General features: G+C 47.5%; 1 protein-coding gene across 1 annotated transcript in view; it reads right to left on the reverse strand.

Annotated features, from left to right (window-relative positions):
- LOC109876752 (protein unc-80 homolog) overlaps positions 1 to 17,102 on the reverse strand; it is a 106,818-nt gene that overhangs the window by 53,934 nt on the left and 35,782 nt on the right. The window contains 6 exon segments of the mRNA XM_031813318.1: positions 3,718 to 3,853; positions 3,969 to 4,181; positions 4,542 to 4,714; positions 10,339 to 10,447; positions 10,450 to 10,497; positions 11,007 to 11,113. Coding sequence (XP_031669178.1) covers positions 3,718 to 3,853; positions 3,969 to 4,181; positions 4,542 to 4,714; positions 10,339 to 10,447; positions 10,450 to 10,497; positions 11,007 to 11,113 — 786 coding nt within the window.

Below are 17,102 nucleotides of genomic sequence, written 5' to 3' on the forward strand. Positions count from 1 at the left end.
CAATAACACAGTAGAAAACAAAGGGGGGGTCTATATACAATGTGTGCAAAAGGCATGAGGAGGTAGGCAAATAATTACAATTTTGCAGATTAACACTGGAGTGATAAATGATCAGATGGTCATGTACAGGTAGAGATATTGGTGTGCAGAAGAGCAGAAAAGTAAATAAATAAAAACAGTATGGGGATGAGGTAGGTGAAAAGGGTGGGCTATTTACCAATAGACTATGTACAGCTGCAGCGATCGGTTAGCTGCTCAGATAGCTGATGTTTGAAGTTGGTGAGGGAGATAAAAGTCTCCAACTTCAGCGATTTTTGCAATTCGTTCCAGTCACAGGCAGCAGAGTACTGGAACGAAAGGCGGACAAATGAGGTGTTGTCTTTAGGGATGATCAGTGAGATACACCTGCTGGAGCGCGTGCTACGGATGGGTGTTTCCATCGTGACCAGTGAGCTGAGATAAGGCGGAGCTTTACCTAGCATGGACTTGTAGATGACCTGGAGCCAGTGGGTCTGGCGACGAATATGTAGCGAGGGCCAGCCGACTAGAGCATACAAGTCGCAGTGGTGGGTGGTATAAGGTGCTTTAGTGACAAAACGGATGGCACTGTGATAGACTGCATCCAGTTTGCTGAGTAGAGTGTTGGAAGCCATTTTGTAGATGACATCGCCGAAGTCGAGGATCGGTAGGATAGTCAGTTTTACTAGGGTAAGCTTGGCGGCGTGAGTGAAGGAGGCTTTGTTGCGGAATAGAAAGCCGACTCTTGATTTGATTTTCGATTGGAGATGTTTGATATGAGTCTGGAAGGAGAGTTTGCAGTCTAGCCAGACACCTAGGTACTTATAGACGTCCACATATTCTAGGTCGGAACCATCCAGGGTGGTGATGCTAGTCGGGCATGCGGGTGCAGGCAGCGACCGGTTGAAAAGCATGCATTTGGTTTTACTAGCGTTTAAGAGCAGTTGGAGGCCACGGAAGGAGTGTTGTATGGCATTGAAGCTCGTTTGGAGGTTAGATAGCACAGTGTCCAAAGACGGGCCGAAAGTATATAGAATGGTGTCGTCTGCGTAGAGGTGGATCAGGGAATCGCCCGCAGCAAGAGCAACATCATTGATATACACAGAGAAAAGAGTCGGCCCGAGAATTGAACCCTGTGGCACCCCCATAGAGACTGCCAGAGGACCGGACAGCATGCCCTCCGATTTGACACACTGAACTCTGTCTGCAAAGTAATTGGTGAACCAGGCAAGGCAGTCATCCGAAAAACCAAGGCTACTGAGTCTGCCGATAAGAATATGGTGATTGACAGAGTCGAAAGCCTTGGCAAGGTCGATGAAGACGGCTGCACAGTACTGTCTTTTATCGATGGCGGTTATGATATCGTTTAGTACCTTGAGTGTGGCTGAGGTGCACCCATGACCGGCTCGGAAACCAGATTGCACAGCGGAGAAGGTACGGTGGGATTCGAGATGGTCAGTGACCTGTTTGTTGACTTGGCTTTCGAAGACCTTAGATAGGCAGGGCAGGATGGATATAGGTCTGTAACAGTTTGGGTCCAGGGTGTCTCCCCCTTTGAAGAGGGGGATGACTGCGGCAGCTTTCCAATCCTTGGGGATCTCAGACGAGATGAAAGAGAGGTTGAACAGGCTGGTAATAGGGGTTGCGACAATGGTGGCAGATAGTTTCAGAAATAGAGGGTCCAGATTGTCACGCCCAGCTGATTTGTACGGGTCCAGGTTTTGCAGCTCTTTCAGAACATCTGCTATCTGGATTTGGGTAAAGGAGAACCTAGAGAGGCTTGGGCGAGGAGCTGCGGGGGGGGGGGGGCGGAACTGTTGGCCGAGGTTGAAGTAGCCAGGCGGAAGGCATGGCCAGCCGTTGAGAAATGCTTATTGAAGTTTTCGATAATCATGGATTTATCAGTGGTGACCGTGTTACCTAGCCTCAGTGCAGTGGGCAGCTGACGGGATGAGGTCAATGTCCTTCCAGGATACCCGGGCCAGGTCGATTAGAAAGGCCGGGTCACAGAAGTGTTTTAGGGAGCGTTTGACAGTGATGAGGGGTGGTCGTTTGACTGCGGCTCCGTAGCGGATACAGGCAATGAGGCAGTGATCGCTGAGATCCTGGTTGAAGACAGCGGAGGTGTATTTGGAGGGCCAGTTGGTCAGGATGACGTCTATGAGGGTGCCCTTGTTTACAGAGTTAGGGTTGTACCTGGTGGGTTCCTTGATGATTTGTGTGAGATTGAGGGCATCTAGCTTAGATTGTAGGACTGGCGGGGTGTTAAGCATATCCCAGTTTAGGTCACCTAACAGAACAAACTCTGAAGCTAGATGGGGGGCGATCAATTCACAAATGGTGTCCAGGGCACAGCTGGGAGCTGAGGGGGGTCGGTAGCAGGCGGCAACCGTGAGAGACTTATTTCTGGAGAGAGTAATTTTCAAAATTAGTAGTTCGAACTGTTTGGGTATGGACCTGGAAAGTATGACATTACTTTGCAGGCTATCTCTGCAGTAAACTGCAACTCCTCCCCCTTTGGCAGTTCTATCTTGACGGAAGATGTTATAGTTGGGTATGGAAATCTCAGAATTTTTGGTGGCCTTCCTGAGCCAGGATTCAGACACAGCAAGGACATCAGGGTTAGCAGAGTGTGCTAAAGCAGTGAGTAAGACAAACTTAGGGAGGAGGCTTCTGATGTTGACATGCATGAAACCAAGGCTTTTTCGATCACAGAAGTCAACAAATGAGGGTGCCTGGGGACATGCAGGGCCTGGGTTTACCTCCACATCACCCGCGGAACAGAGAAGGAGTAGTATGAGGGTGCGGCTAAAGGCTATCAAAACTGGTCACCTAGAGCGTTGGGGACAGAGAATAAGAGGAGCAGGTTTCTGGGCATGGTAGAATATATTCAGGGCATAATGCGCAGACAGGGGTATGGTGGGGTGCGGGTACAGCGGAGGTAAGCCCAGGCACTGGGTGATGATGAGAGAGGTTGTATCTCTGGACATGCTGGTAGTAATGGGTGAGGTCACCGCATGTGTGGGAGGTGGGACAAAGGAGTTATCAGGGGTATGAAGAGTGGAACTAGGGGCTCCATTGTGAACTAAAACAATGATAACTAACCTGAACAACAGTATACAAGGCATATTGACACTTGAGAGAGACATACAGCGAGGCATACAGTAATCACAGGTGTTGAATTGGGAAAGCTAGCTAAAACAGTAGGTGAGACAACAGCTAATCAGCTAGCACAACAACAGCAGGTAAAATGGCGTAGACTAGGCAACCGACTTCAGACGAGTCCAAAGCAGCTTGTGGGGGTCATAGTATGTAGACCAAACTGTTGGGATGCTACAGACAGAAGATGGCAGATCGGCTAGCTTGTGGGGGTCATAGTGCAAAACTGAGAACACCATCTTGTTCGTGAGAGTCTCGTCTTTCCAAACCGTTTGGGCGCTATAGACGATTTTGCGAGAAGACCAATTTTCGGAATGCCTCATGGTCTGACAAACAACACTCTAGCTCTGTCAGCTTTCACGGCAGATGTGGAAATGAATGGACAAAAACACATATCTCTAGCTTAAAATGACATGTTTCTATGGGGATTTGCGCATTATGCTAATTTAAAGGGATAGTTGACTAAAAATACAGATGAACAAGATTCTTCTGTGAACCATATTTCCCTTTAAGGTGACATTTTCCTTTTCTATGGCTTACTGTCGTCTAAGTAGTCCTCCTCCTCATCCTCCTTTCTCAATCTTCGCTTGGTCTCCTCGTCATAGATAAAACCCAGGATGTTGGCAGGACTCTCGCTGTCTGAGTGGCACAGCTCACTGAGACGTGTACCAATGGCCTGGGAGAGGAAGGCCAGAGACAGGCACACACACACTATTAGCGCCAGTCTTCATACACAATCTCGGTCAGTAGAATCATTTGATAGTTGCTCATCCCATCAGAAAGTCACTCACATCTCCCCATTGACAGAAGTGCTTGGCTGCATTCCACTGGAGCTTCTGGTTCCTCTTGTTTCCCACCACGGGCGAGCGCCCCCGAGACAGACCCCGCTTGGTGATGTTCACGTGGTGACCCTTCATCCACTCGGGCCAGTTGCCACGGTTACAACGGTGGACGAAGCGGGCGCACTCCAGAAACAGGGAGGCTCTGGCAACCACGGGAGCTTCCTGTCGGACACCAGGAAGTACAATAATGTCCTGTCAGATCACTGAAAGCTTACTTCAATCAATCCCATATTGCAATATTTACACATTTTTCCCTCTGTCAAATAACATTCCAGAACGGTTGAGTCTAGTAAAAAAGGCTTATTACTACCTGGTAGACTCCCCTCACAGGAGTATACAGCAGTTGATTGATCATTGATTCATTGAATAAGATGTGCTAGTATTGGAACAGATGAAATATGTGGAAAGTCTGGGGAATCCAGAGGACAGGTTTGAAAAACACTGAATTAAACAAAGACAATGTGTAAACATTCACATGAGTGGTTTGATTTAACTCCAGCCTGAGACTACTGTATAACTGACCAGGTCGAGCGCAGCGGCCAGGATGGATGCGTCAGGGATGGTGCCTGGCTCGCAGCAGTTCAACAGGAACTGGAAGCGTTTCATGCCCTGGCGGATGGCGGTCAGGTTCACCACGTTCTTGTTCTTCATGGCCTCCTGGCTGGCTGCCAGGCGCTCCTGGAACCCCTGGGGCCCTGGTGGAGGAGGAAGGGAGCGGGAGAGAGAGAGGGGGAGGGGAGATGAGGTATGGGAAGGATGGGGAAGGGTAGATGAGAGAAAGAGAAAGAGAGGAGGGGAGAGGGAGAGGGGAGGGATAGGAGGATAAGAGGAGAAGGAGGAGAAGAGAGAGAGAGCAAGAGGAGGGGAGGGATAGGAGGATAGGAGGAGAAGAGAGAGAGAGGAAGAGGAGGGGAGGGATAGGAGGAGAAGAGAGAGAGGAAGAGGAGGGGAGGGATAGGAGGAGAAGAGAGAGAGAGGAAGGGGGAGGGAGGAAGTGATGGGGGAGAACAGCGATAGATACAGAGATAGGGAGGAGGGAGCGGAGGAAAAGGGGAAGGAGGAGGGGCGGGATAGGAGGATAGGAGGAGAAGGAGGAGAAGAGAGAGAGCGGGGGAGGGGAGATGAGGAATGGGAAGGATGGGGAAGGGTAGATGAGAGAAAGAGAGGAGGGGAGAGGGGAGGGATAGGAGGATAAGAGGAGAAGGAGGAGAAGAGAGAGAGAGGAAGAGGAGGGGAGGGATAGGAGGAGAAGAGAGAGAGAGCAAGAGGAAGGGGAGGGAGGAAGTGATGGGGGAGAACAGCGATAGATACAGAGATAGGGAGGAGGGAGCGGAGGAAAAGGGGAAGGAGGAGGGGAGGGATAGGAGGATAGGAGGAGAAGAGAGAGAGAGGAAGAGGAGGGGAGGGATAGGAGGATAGGAGGAGAAGAGAGAGAGAGCAAGAGGAAGGGGGAGGGATAGGAGGATAGGAGGAGTAGAGAGAGAGAGGAAGAGGAGGGGAGGGATAGGAGGATAGGAGGAGAAGAGAGAGAGAGGAAGAGGAGGGGAGGGATAGGAGGATAGGAGGAGAAGAGAGAGAAAGCAAGAGGAAGGGGGAGGGAGGAAGTGATGGGGGAGAACAGCGATAGATACAGAGATAGGGAGGAGGGAGCGGAGGAAAAGGGGAAGGAGGAGGGGAGGGATAGGAGGATAGGAGGAGAAGAGAGAGAGAGCAAGAGGAAGGGGGAGGGATAGGAGGATAGGAGGAGAAGAGAGAGAGAGGAAGAGGAGGGGAGGGATAGGAGGATAGGAGGAGAAGAGAGAGAGAGGAAGAGGAGGGGAGGGATAGGAGGATAAGAGAGAGCAAGAGGAGGGGAGGGATAGGAGGATAGGAGGAGAAGAGAGAGAGAGGAAGAGGAGGGGAGGGATAGGAGGAGAAGAGAGAGAGGAAGAGGAGGGGAGGGATAGGAGGATAGGAAGAGAAGAGAGAGAGGAAGGGGGAGGGAGGAAGTGATGGGGGAGAACAGAGAGAGAGGAAGAGGAGGGGAGGGATAGGAGGATAGGAGGAGAGAGAGAGGAAGAGGAGGGGAGGGATAGGAGGATAGGAGGAGAAGAGAGAGAGGAAGGGGGAGGGAGGAAGTGATGGGGGAGAACAGAGAGAGAGGAAGGGGGAGGGAGGAAGTGATGGGGGAGAACAGAGAGAGAGGAAGGGGAGGGAGGAGGAAATGATGGGGGAGAACAGAGAGAGGAAGGGGGAGGGAGGAAGTGATGGGGGAGAACAGAGAGAGAGGAAGGGGGAGGGAGGAAGTGATGGGGGAGAACAGAGAGAGGAAGGGGGAGGGAGGAAGTGATGGGGGAGAACAGAGAGAGGAAGGGGGAGGGAGGAAGTGATGGGGGAGAACAGAGAGAGGAAGGGGGAGGGAGGAAGTGATGGGGGAGAACAGAGAGAGGAAGGGGGAGGGAGGAAGTGATGGGGGAGAACAGAGAGAGAGGAAGGGGGAGGGAGGAAGTGATGGGGGAGAACAGAGAGAGAGGAAGGGGGAGGGAGGAAGAGGAGGGGAGGGATAGGAGGATAGGAAGAGAAGAGAGAGAGGAAGGGGGAGGGAGGAAGTGATGGGGGAGAACAGAGAGAGAGGAAGGGGGAGGGAGGAAGTGATGGGGGAGAACAGAGAGAGATACAGAGAGAGGAAGGGGGAGGGAGGAATTGATGGGGGAGAACAGAGAGAGGAAGGGGGAGGGAGGAAGTGATGGGGGAGAACAGAGAGAGGAAGGGGGAGGGAGGAAGTGATGGGGGAGAACAGAGAGAGGAAGGGGGAGGGAGGAAGTGATGGGGGAGAACAGAGAGAGATACAGAGAGAGGAAGGGGGAGGGAGGAAGTGATGGGGGAGAACAGAGAGAGGAAGGGGGAGGGAGGAAGTGATGGGGGAGAACAGAGAGAGATACAGAGAGAGGAAGGGGGAGGGAGGAAGTGATGGGGGAGAACAGAGAGAGGAAGGGGGAGGGAGGAAGTGATGGGGGAGAACAGAGAGAGGAAGGGGGAGGGAGGAAGTGATGGGGGAGAACAGAGAGAGGAAGGGGAGGGAGGAAGTGATGGGGGAGAACAGAGAGAGAGGAAGGGGGAGGGAGGAAGTGATGGGGGAGAACAGAGAGAGAGGAAGGGGGAGGGAGGAAGTGATGGGGGGAGAACAGAGAGAGGAAGGGGGAAGGAGGAAGTGATGGGGGAGAACAGAGAGAGAGGAAGGGGGAGGGAGGAAGTGATGGGGGAGAACAGAGAGAGAGGAGGGGGGAGGGAGGAAGTGATGGGGGAGAACAGAGAGAGGAAGGGGGAGGGAGGAAGTGATGGGGGAGAACAGAGAGAGAGGAAGGGGGAGGGAGGAAGTGATGGGGGAGAACAGAGAGAGAGGAAGGGGGAGGGAGGAAGAGGAGGGGAGGGATAGGAGGATAGGAAGAGAAGAGAGAGAGGAAGGGGGAGGGAGGAAGTGATGGGGGAGAACAGAGAGAGAGGAAGGGGGAGGGAGGAAGTGATGGGGGAGAACAGAGAGAGGAAGGGGGAGGGAGGAAGTGATGGGGGAGAACAGCGATAGAAACAGCAGTAACAGAAGGAAAAGAGGTGAGTAGAGCAGACTAGAGCCATCTGGGGCCTGGACCTCTATTCTACAGCATAACTAGAGCCTGGAGGTTTTTCTGACCATCTGATCTAACCAGGAAAAACTCAGGGCTCTGGGCAATATCTTTGCGAGTGCTGGCATGAATGACACACCCATATAGCAACATGATCACACAAAAGAAGGAGAGAACAGACTATAGAACATAGCATGATTAGGTCATGTCTGAATCCATTGAACGAAAAGCACCATCGAGCCACTTAACAAACGAAGCTGGAGAGAAAGATGGACACACGGTCATTAAGCAAGGAAATGTGCAACATTCAACAAATATGATGACTTTGTTGTAACTCTTCATGGTAATATTTCTTGATTTTGTGGGTTTCTGTCCATAATGGGATAAGTGGTTCAACAAAGACAAGACAGTTACAGCACCATGTGCCCCACATGTTGTGTTTGGAGTCTCACTATCTACCCCTCGTCTATCCCCCTCTCCTCTTCCCTGTCTTGTCCCTCTCTCCCTCCTTCTCCCAGTCCCTCTACCTGTCTTGTCCCTCTCTCCCGGTCCCTCTACCTGTCTTGTCCCTCTCTCCCTCCTTCTCCCGGTCCCTCTACCTGTCTTGTCCCTCTTTCCCTCCTTCTCCCGGTCCCTCTACCTGTCTTGTCCCTCTTTCCCTCCTTCTCCCGGTCCCTCTACCTGTCTTGTCTCTCTCCCTCCTTCTCCCGGTCCCTCTACCTGTCTTGTCCCTCTTTCCCTCCTTCTCCTGGTCCCTCTACCTGTCTGGTCCCTCTCTCCCGCCTCCCTCTACCTGTCTTGTCCCTCTCTCCCTCCTTCTCCCGGTCTCTCTACCTGTCTTGTCCCTCTCTCCCTCCTTCTCCCGGTCCCTCTACCTGTCTGGTCCCTCTCTCCCTCCTCCGTCTACCTGTCTTGTCCCTCTCTCCCTCCTTCTCCTGGTCCCTCTACCTGTCTGGTCCCTCTCTCCCTCCTCCGTCTACCTGTCTTGTCTCTCTCTCCCTCTTTCTCCCGGTCCCTCTACCTGTCTGGTCCCTCTCTCCCTCCTCCATCTACCTGTCTTGTCCCTCTCTCCCTCCTTCTCCCGGTCCCTCTACCTGTCTCTCATATCCATGGGGACATTGGAGGTGTCCGTATGTGGCTAGATTGTGCCATGCTAGCAGAAGGACCATGGAGCTTCCTCTGGCCAGGAGAAGAGTTCAATATGGCTGCCATTAAACAGGGATGGAACAGACCCCGGGGACAAAAAAATCCCCAATGGGATATAATAAGGGCCTGTCGGTGTGGGAACTGTCCAGTGAGCTAAAAGATGGGCATTTGCTTAAAAGGCTGATGGTTACTATAACTTCTGGAGTCCCCATGTTAGGGTATCATGTATGAGTCTAGGGTATCATGTATGAGTCTAGGGCATCATGTATGAGTCTAGGGTATCATGTATGAGTCTAGGGCATCATGTATGAGTCTAGGGTATCATGTATGAGTCTAGGGCATCATATATGAGTCTAGGGCATCATGTAACTGTCTAGGGTATCATGTATGAGTCTAGGGCATCATGTATAAGTCTAGGGCATCATGTAACAGTCTAGGGTATCATGTATGAGTCTAGGGCATCATGTATGAGTCTAGGGCATCATGTATGAGTCTAGGGTATCATGTATCAGTCTAGGGCATCATGCATGAGTCTAGGCATCATGTATGAGTCTAGGGCATCATGTAACAGTCTAGGGTATCATGAATGAGTCTAGGGCATCATGTAACAGTCTAGGGTATCATATATGAGTCTAGGGCATCATGTAACAGTCTAGGGTATCATATATGAGTCTAGGGCATCATGTAACTGTCTAGGGTATCATGTATGAGTCTAGGGCATCATGTAACAGTCTAGGGTATCATGTATGAGTCTAGGGCATCATGTAACAGTCTAGGGTATCATGTATGAGTCTAGGGCATCATGTAACTGTCTAGGGTATCATGTATGAGTCTAGGGCATCATGTATAAGTCTAGGGCATCATGTAACAGTCTAGGGTATCATGTATGAGTCTAGGGCATCATGTATGAGTCTAGGGCATCATGTATGAGTCTAGGGCATCATGTATGAGTCTAGGGCATCATGTATGAGTCTAGGGCATCATGTATGAGTCCAGGGTATCATGTATGAGTCTAGGGTATCATGTATGAGTCTAGGGCATCATGTATGAGTCTAGGGCATCATGTATCAGTCTAGGGCATCATGTATCTGTCTAGGGCATCATGTATCAGTCTAGGGCATCATGTATGAGTCTAGGGCATCATGTATCTGTCTAGGGCATCATGTATGAGTCTAGGGCATCATGTATGAGTCTAGGGCATCATGTATCAGTCTAGGGTATCATGTATGAGTCTAGGGCATCATGTATGAGTCTAAGGCATCATGTATGAGTCTAGGGCATCATGTATGAGTCTAGGGCATCATATATGAGTCTAGGGCATGTATATGCTAGGGGTCTCCCCCTCAATCTGCCAGGGGCTTGCACAGGCAGTGGTCGACAAATACATACAAACACCACTAGCATGAAAGATGGCGGCAGAGTGTACAGATCACTGGACGCACAGGACAGGCCAACGGACAGACCATAGACAGACTACGGATGGAACAGGACAGTCAGGCACATACACACAGAGCGGCGGGCGGGGTGAGGGGGCGAGCGGGCGGGGGGTGATAGGGGACACCCCGGGGGTCTACCATCTTTCTCTTCTGTGTGGTGAAGCTTGGATGGGTTCCGCCTGCCAGACCGCCATTTACCGAGCCGCTTGAAGAAATTCTCCTCCTCGTCCCGGCCGTACTCCACGCCCCCGCTCCCCCTCCGCACTCTGACAGCTTCACGTTGCTGGTGAACTTCACCTGCAGGCAGGGGCGGTGGAGAGAGAAAAGACTGTCCACACCACCGGCAGTAGAACAACAAATATGTAGCATTAAAAAGATAAATAAATATATAAACAGAAATAACAAGTTGTAAACAAAAGAAACACAAACCATCTAACTAGTCATTTTGTCATTTAAATAGATTTTCTTGTCTATCCCTTAGAAATGATCAAAATGCCAATACAAGAGGACATGTGTGTGCTCAGCTCAGTTGTGAGAAAAGGTTATACATCAGCCCATGGCTGTAAGACCAGGGCTCTCCAACCCTGTTCCTGGAGAGCTACCGTCCTGTAGGTTTTCACTCCAACCCTAATTTAGCACACCTGATTCTAATAGTTAGCTGGTTGATAAGCTGAATCAGGTTAGTTACAACTTGGGTTGGAGCGAAACCCTACAGGATGGTAGTTCTCCAGGAACAGGGTCGGAGAGCACTGAAGTAGACAGTTGTGAGAGACACGACCCCTTGTGGTCAGTAGGTGACCCCTGACCTTGGAGCTCTGGCGGATGAAGGAGAGTCGGTCCACAGAGCTGATGTCCAACAAGTCCTCCACCCCGTCGGTCAGCCCAGACAGAGATGACCGCTTAAGCCAGTTACCTGCAAACACACCCCACCCCACCCAGGTCAGAGTAATGGAGGGATGGATGGAGGGAGGGAGGAGTGCAGAGGGGGTAAACATCACACTTATACATCGAGACATACACATACTGGCAGAAGACATACTGAATACACACACACAGGAGCATAAACACAAATAAAAGTTATAATCCACACAAATGCAGACAGAATAGCATAAAACACTTGGTCATAGAACAAGGCACATAGGAGCAGTTGTACACAACAAACAAACAAAGAGCGTCTGTGAAGCATACACACACACACATACACACATACACACACACACACATACACACACACACACATACGTAAGACAGAGACGGTAATTGGAAGGCGAACAGTCCCACGGCATGCTAGGGACAAAAGGAATACAAAAGAAGACCATAAAGAGATTAAGTGAATTGTCTACTCATCACCCGTACAACAAAACATGATGTTAACCTACAGAAACATGAAGTTAGCGTACAGAAACATGCTAACCTACAGAAACATGACATTAGACTACAGAAACATGACGTTAGCGTACATAAACATGCTAACCTACAGAAACATGACATTAGCGTACAGAAACATGTTAGCCTACAGAAACATGATGTTAGCCTACAGAAACATGATGTTAGCCTACAGAAACATGATGTTACACTACAGAAACATGTTAGCCTACAGAAACATGATGTTAGACTACAGAAACATGATGTTAGACTACAGAAACATGATGTTAGCCTACAGAAACATGATGTTAGCCTACAGAAACATGTTAACCTACAGAAACATGTTAGCCTACAGAAACATGTTAGCCTACAGAAACATGATGTTAGCCTACAGAAACATGATGTTAGCCTACAGAAACATGTTAGCCTACAGAAACATGATGTTAGACTACAGAAACATGGCGTTAGCCTACAGAAACATGATGTTAGCCTACAGAAACATGACGTTAGCCTACAGAAACATGATGTTAGACTACAGAAACATGTTAGCCTACAGAAACATGATGTTAGACTACAGAAACATGTTAGCCTACAGAAACATGATGTTAGCCTACAGAAACATGACGTTAGCCTACAGAAACATGATGTTAGACTACAGAAACATGTTAGCCTACAGAAACATGATGTTAGCCTACAGAAACATGATGTTAGACTACAGAAACATGAAGTTAGCGTCCAGAAACATGCTAACCTACAGAAACATGTTAACCTACAGAAATATGATGTTAGCCTACAGAAACATGATGTTAGCCTACAGAAACATGACATTAGCCTACAGAAACATGATGTTAGCCTACAGAAACATGCTAACCTACAGAAACATGACATTAGCCTACAGAAACATGTTAGCCTACAGAAACATGATGTTAGACTACAGAAACATGACGTTAGCCTACAGAAACATGATGTTAGCCTACAGAAACATGACGTTAGCCTACAGAAACATGATGTTAGACTACAGAAACATGTTAGCCTACAGAAACATGATGTTAGCCTACAGAAACATGATGTTAGCCTACAGAAACATGATGTTAGACTACAGAAACATGAAGTTAGCGTCCAGAAACATGCTAACCTACAGAAACATGTTAACCTACAGAAATATGATGTTAGCCTACAGAAACATGATGTTAGCCTACACATCCTACAGAAACATGTTAGCCTACAGAAACATGTTAGCCTACAGAAACATGATGTTAGCCTACAGAAACATGATGTTAGCCTACAGAAACATGTTAGCCTACAGAAACATGATGTTAGACTACAGAAACATGGCGTTAGCCTACAGAAACATGATGTTAGCCTACAGAAACATGACGTTAGCCTACAGAAACATGATGTTAGACTACAGAAACATGTTAGCCTACAGAAACATGATGTTAGACTACAGAAACATGTTAGCCTACAGAAACATGATGTTAGCCTACAGAAACATGACGTTAGCCTACAGAAACATGATGTTAGACTACAGAAACATGTTAGCCTACAGAAACATGATGTTAGCCTACAGAAACATGATGTTAGACTACAGAAACATGAAGTTAGCGTCCAGAAACATGCTAACCTACAGAAACATGTTAACCTACAGAAATATGATGTTAGCCTACAGAAACATGATGTTAGCCTACAGAAACATGACATTAGCCTACAGAAACATGATGTTAGCCTACAGAAACATGCTAACCTACAGAAACATGACATTAGCCTACAGAAACATGTTAGCCTACAGAAACATGATGTTAGACTACAGAAACATGACGTTAGCCTACAGAAACATGATGTTAGCCTACAGAAACATGACGTTAGCCTACAGAAACATGATGTTAGACTACAGAAACATGTTAGCCTACAGAAACATGATGTTAGCCTACAGAAACATGATGTTAGCCTACAGAAACATGATGTTAGACTACAGAAACATGAAGTTAGCGTCCAGAAACATGCTAACCTACAGAAACATGTTAACCTACAGAAATATGATGTTAGCCTACAGAAACATGATGTTAGCCTACAGAAACATGACATTAGCCTACAGAAACATGATGTTAGCCTACAGAAACATGCTAACCTACAGAAACATGACATTAGCCTACAGAAACATGACGTTAGCCTACAGAAACATGACGTTAGTCTACAGAAACATGACGTTAGTCTACAGAAACATGACGTTAGCCTACAGAAACATGACGTTATCCTAAAGAAACATGACGTTAGCCTACAGAAACATGACGTTAGCCTACAGAATCATGATGTTAGCCTACAGAAACATGATGTTAGCCTACAGAAACATGACGTTAGCCTACAGAAACATGACGTTAGACTACAGAAACATGATGTTAGACTACAGAAACATGATGTTAGCCTACAGAAACATGACGTTAGCCTACAGAAACATGATGTTAGACTACAGAAACATGTTAGCCTACAGAAACATGATGTTAGACTACAGAAACATGTTAGCCTACAGAAACATGATGTTAGCCTACAGAAACATGATGTTAGACTACAGAAACATGATGTTAGCCTACAGAAACATGATGTTAGACTACAGAAACATGTTAGCCTACAGAAACATGATGTTAGCCTACAGAAACATGATGTTAGACTACAGAAACATGATGTTAGCCTACAGAGACATGATGTTAGACTACAGAAACATGTTAGCCTACAGAAACATGATGTTAGCCTACAGAAACATGATGTTAGACTACAGAAACATGATGTTAGCCTACAGAGACATGATGTTAGAGTACAGAAACATGTTAGCCTACAGAAACATGATGTTAGCCTACAGAAACATGACGTTAGACGACAGAAACATGATGTTAGCCTACAGAAACATGATGTTAGCCTACAGAAACATGATGTTAGACTACAGAAACATGTTAGCCTACAGAAAAATGACATTAGCCTACAGAATACAGAAACATGATGTTAGCCTACAGAAACATGACGTTAGCCTACAGAAGCATGAAGTTAGCATTCAGAAACATGACATTTGCCTACACGCAAATCCTGTACTTAGTAACACAAAGTTAGAGAGATGCAGCTATGAGTTCATCACGACACTAATGATCCAGTGACAAAGTTGTATTTTCAATTAATCATACATCGTGTCAGTAGTTAGGTTTCTATCCAATTGGTGACAGATTTTCATGCGAATATTCAAAAATCTGCATACAAACAATTGGTCCAATATGCCCGATTTCCCATCAGATACAGTGCATTTACATAAGTATTTAAATCAAATCAAACTTTTTTTGTAACATGCACCTATTGGAGTATCTGTCCATAAGACAACTTTAAGCCGTGCACTCCACAGAGCTGGGCTTTACAGAAGAGTGGCCAGAAAAAAGCCATTACTTAAAGAAAAAAATAAGCAAACATGTTTGGTGTTCACCAAAAGGCATGTGGGAGACTCCCCAAACAGATGGTAGAAGGTACTCTGGTCAGCCTTCTGGCCATCAAGGAAAACGCTATGTCTGGCGCATACCCAACAACTCTCATCACCCCGTGAACACCATCCCCACAGTGTAGCACGGTGGTGGCAGCATCATGATGTGGAGATGTTTTTCATTGGCAGGGACTGGGAAACTGGTCAGAATTGAAGGAATCATGGATGATGCTAAATACAGGGACATTCTTGAGGGAAACCTGTTTCAGTCTTCCAGAGAGTTGAGACTGGGACAGAGGTTCACCTTCCAGCACGACAATGACCTTAAACATACTGCTAAAGCAACACTCAAGTGGTTTAAGGGGAAACATTTAAATGTCTTGAAATGGTCTAGTCAAAGCCCAGACCTCAATCCAATTGAAAATCTGTGGTATGACTTAAAGAGTGCTGTACACCAGCGGAACCCATCCAACTTGAAGGAACTGGAGCAGTTTTGCCTTGAAGAATGGGCAAAAATCCCAGTGGCTAGATGTGCCAAGCTTATAGAGACATACCCCAAGAGACTTGCAGCTGTAATTGCTGCAAAAGGTGGCTCTACAAAGTATTGACCTTGGGGGGATGAATAGTTATGCACGCTCAAGGTCAGTTTTTTTGTCTTATTTACTGTTTTTTTCACAATAAAAAATATTTAGCATCTTCAAGGTGGTAGGCATGTTGTGTAAATCAAATGATACAAACCCCCCAAAAATCTATTTTAATTCCAGGGCAACAAAATAGGAAAAATGCCGAGAGGGGTGAATACTTTCGCAAGCCACTGTAGGGGTGAAGTGACTATGCATAGATAATAAACAACGAGTAGCAGCGGTGTACAAAAGGGAGGGGGTCAATGTATATAGTCCGGTGGCGATTTTATTAATTGTTCAGCAGTCTTATAGCTTGGGGGTAGAAGCTGTTGAGGAGCCTTTTGGTCCTAGACTTGGTGCTCCGGTACTGCTTGCCATGTGGTAGCAGAGAAAACAGTCTATAACTTGGGTGACTGGAGTCACTGACAATTTTATGGGCTTTCCAGTCCCTTTACTCAATACTTTGTTGAAGCACATTTAGCAGCTATACAGCCTTGAGTCTTAAGTATGATGCTACAAGCTTGGCACACCTGTATTTCGGGAGTTTCTCCCATTCTTCTCTGCAGATTCTCTCAAGCTCTGTCAGGTTGGAAGGGGAGCATCGCTGCACAGCTGGTTTCAGGGCTCTTCAGAGATCCTTGATCGGGTTTAAGTCCAGGCTCTGGCTGGGCCACTCAAGGACATTCAGAGACTGGTCCCAAGCCACTCTTGCGTTGTCTTTGCTGTGTGCTTAGGGTCGTTGTCCTGTTGGAATTTGCACTCTGGAGCAAGTTTTCATCAAGGATCTTTCTGTAATTTGCTCCATTCATCTTTCCCTTGATTCTGAATAGTCTCCCAGTCCCTGTCACTGAAAAACATCCCCACAGCTTGATGCTGCCACCACTATGCTTCACCGCAGGGATGGTATTGGCCAGGTGATGAAAGGTGCCTAGTTTCCTCCAGGCGTGACGCTTTGAGAATCTTGTTTGAGAATCTTGTTTCTCTTGTTCTGAGAGTCCTTTAGGTGCCTTTTGGCAAACTCCAAGTGGGCTGTCATGTGCCTTTTACTGAGGAGTGGCTTCCGTCTGGCCACTCTACCATAAAGTCATGATTGGTGGAGTGCTGCAGAGATGGTTGTCCTTCTGGAAGGTTCTCCCATCTCCACAGAGGAACTCTGGAGCTCTTGGTGGTTCCAAACTTCTTCCATTTAAGATTGATGGAGGCCACTGTGTTCTTGGGGACCTTCAATGCTGTAGAAATGTTTTGGTACCCTTAACCAGATCTATGCCTCGACACAATCCTGTCTCGGTGCTCTTCGGACAATTCCTTCGACCTCATGGCTTGGTTTTTGCTCTGACATACACTGTCAACCATGTTATATAGACAGGTGTCTACTGATGGTTTTCACAAAAAGTCTTGCGTTATATGAGCCCACTATTGTATTGGCACATGTGCGCACATATAGCCTACATGATGAGATT

Source organism: Oncorhynchus kisutch, unplaced genomic scaffold (genome assembly GCF_002021735.2).
Source record: "Oncorhynchus kisutch isolate 150728-3 unplaced genomic scaffold, Okis_V2 Okis05a-Okis16b_hom, whole genome shotgun sequence".
NCBI lineage: Eukaryota > Metazoa > Chordata > Actinopteri > Salmoniformes > Salmonidae > Oncorhynchus > Oncorhynchus kisutch.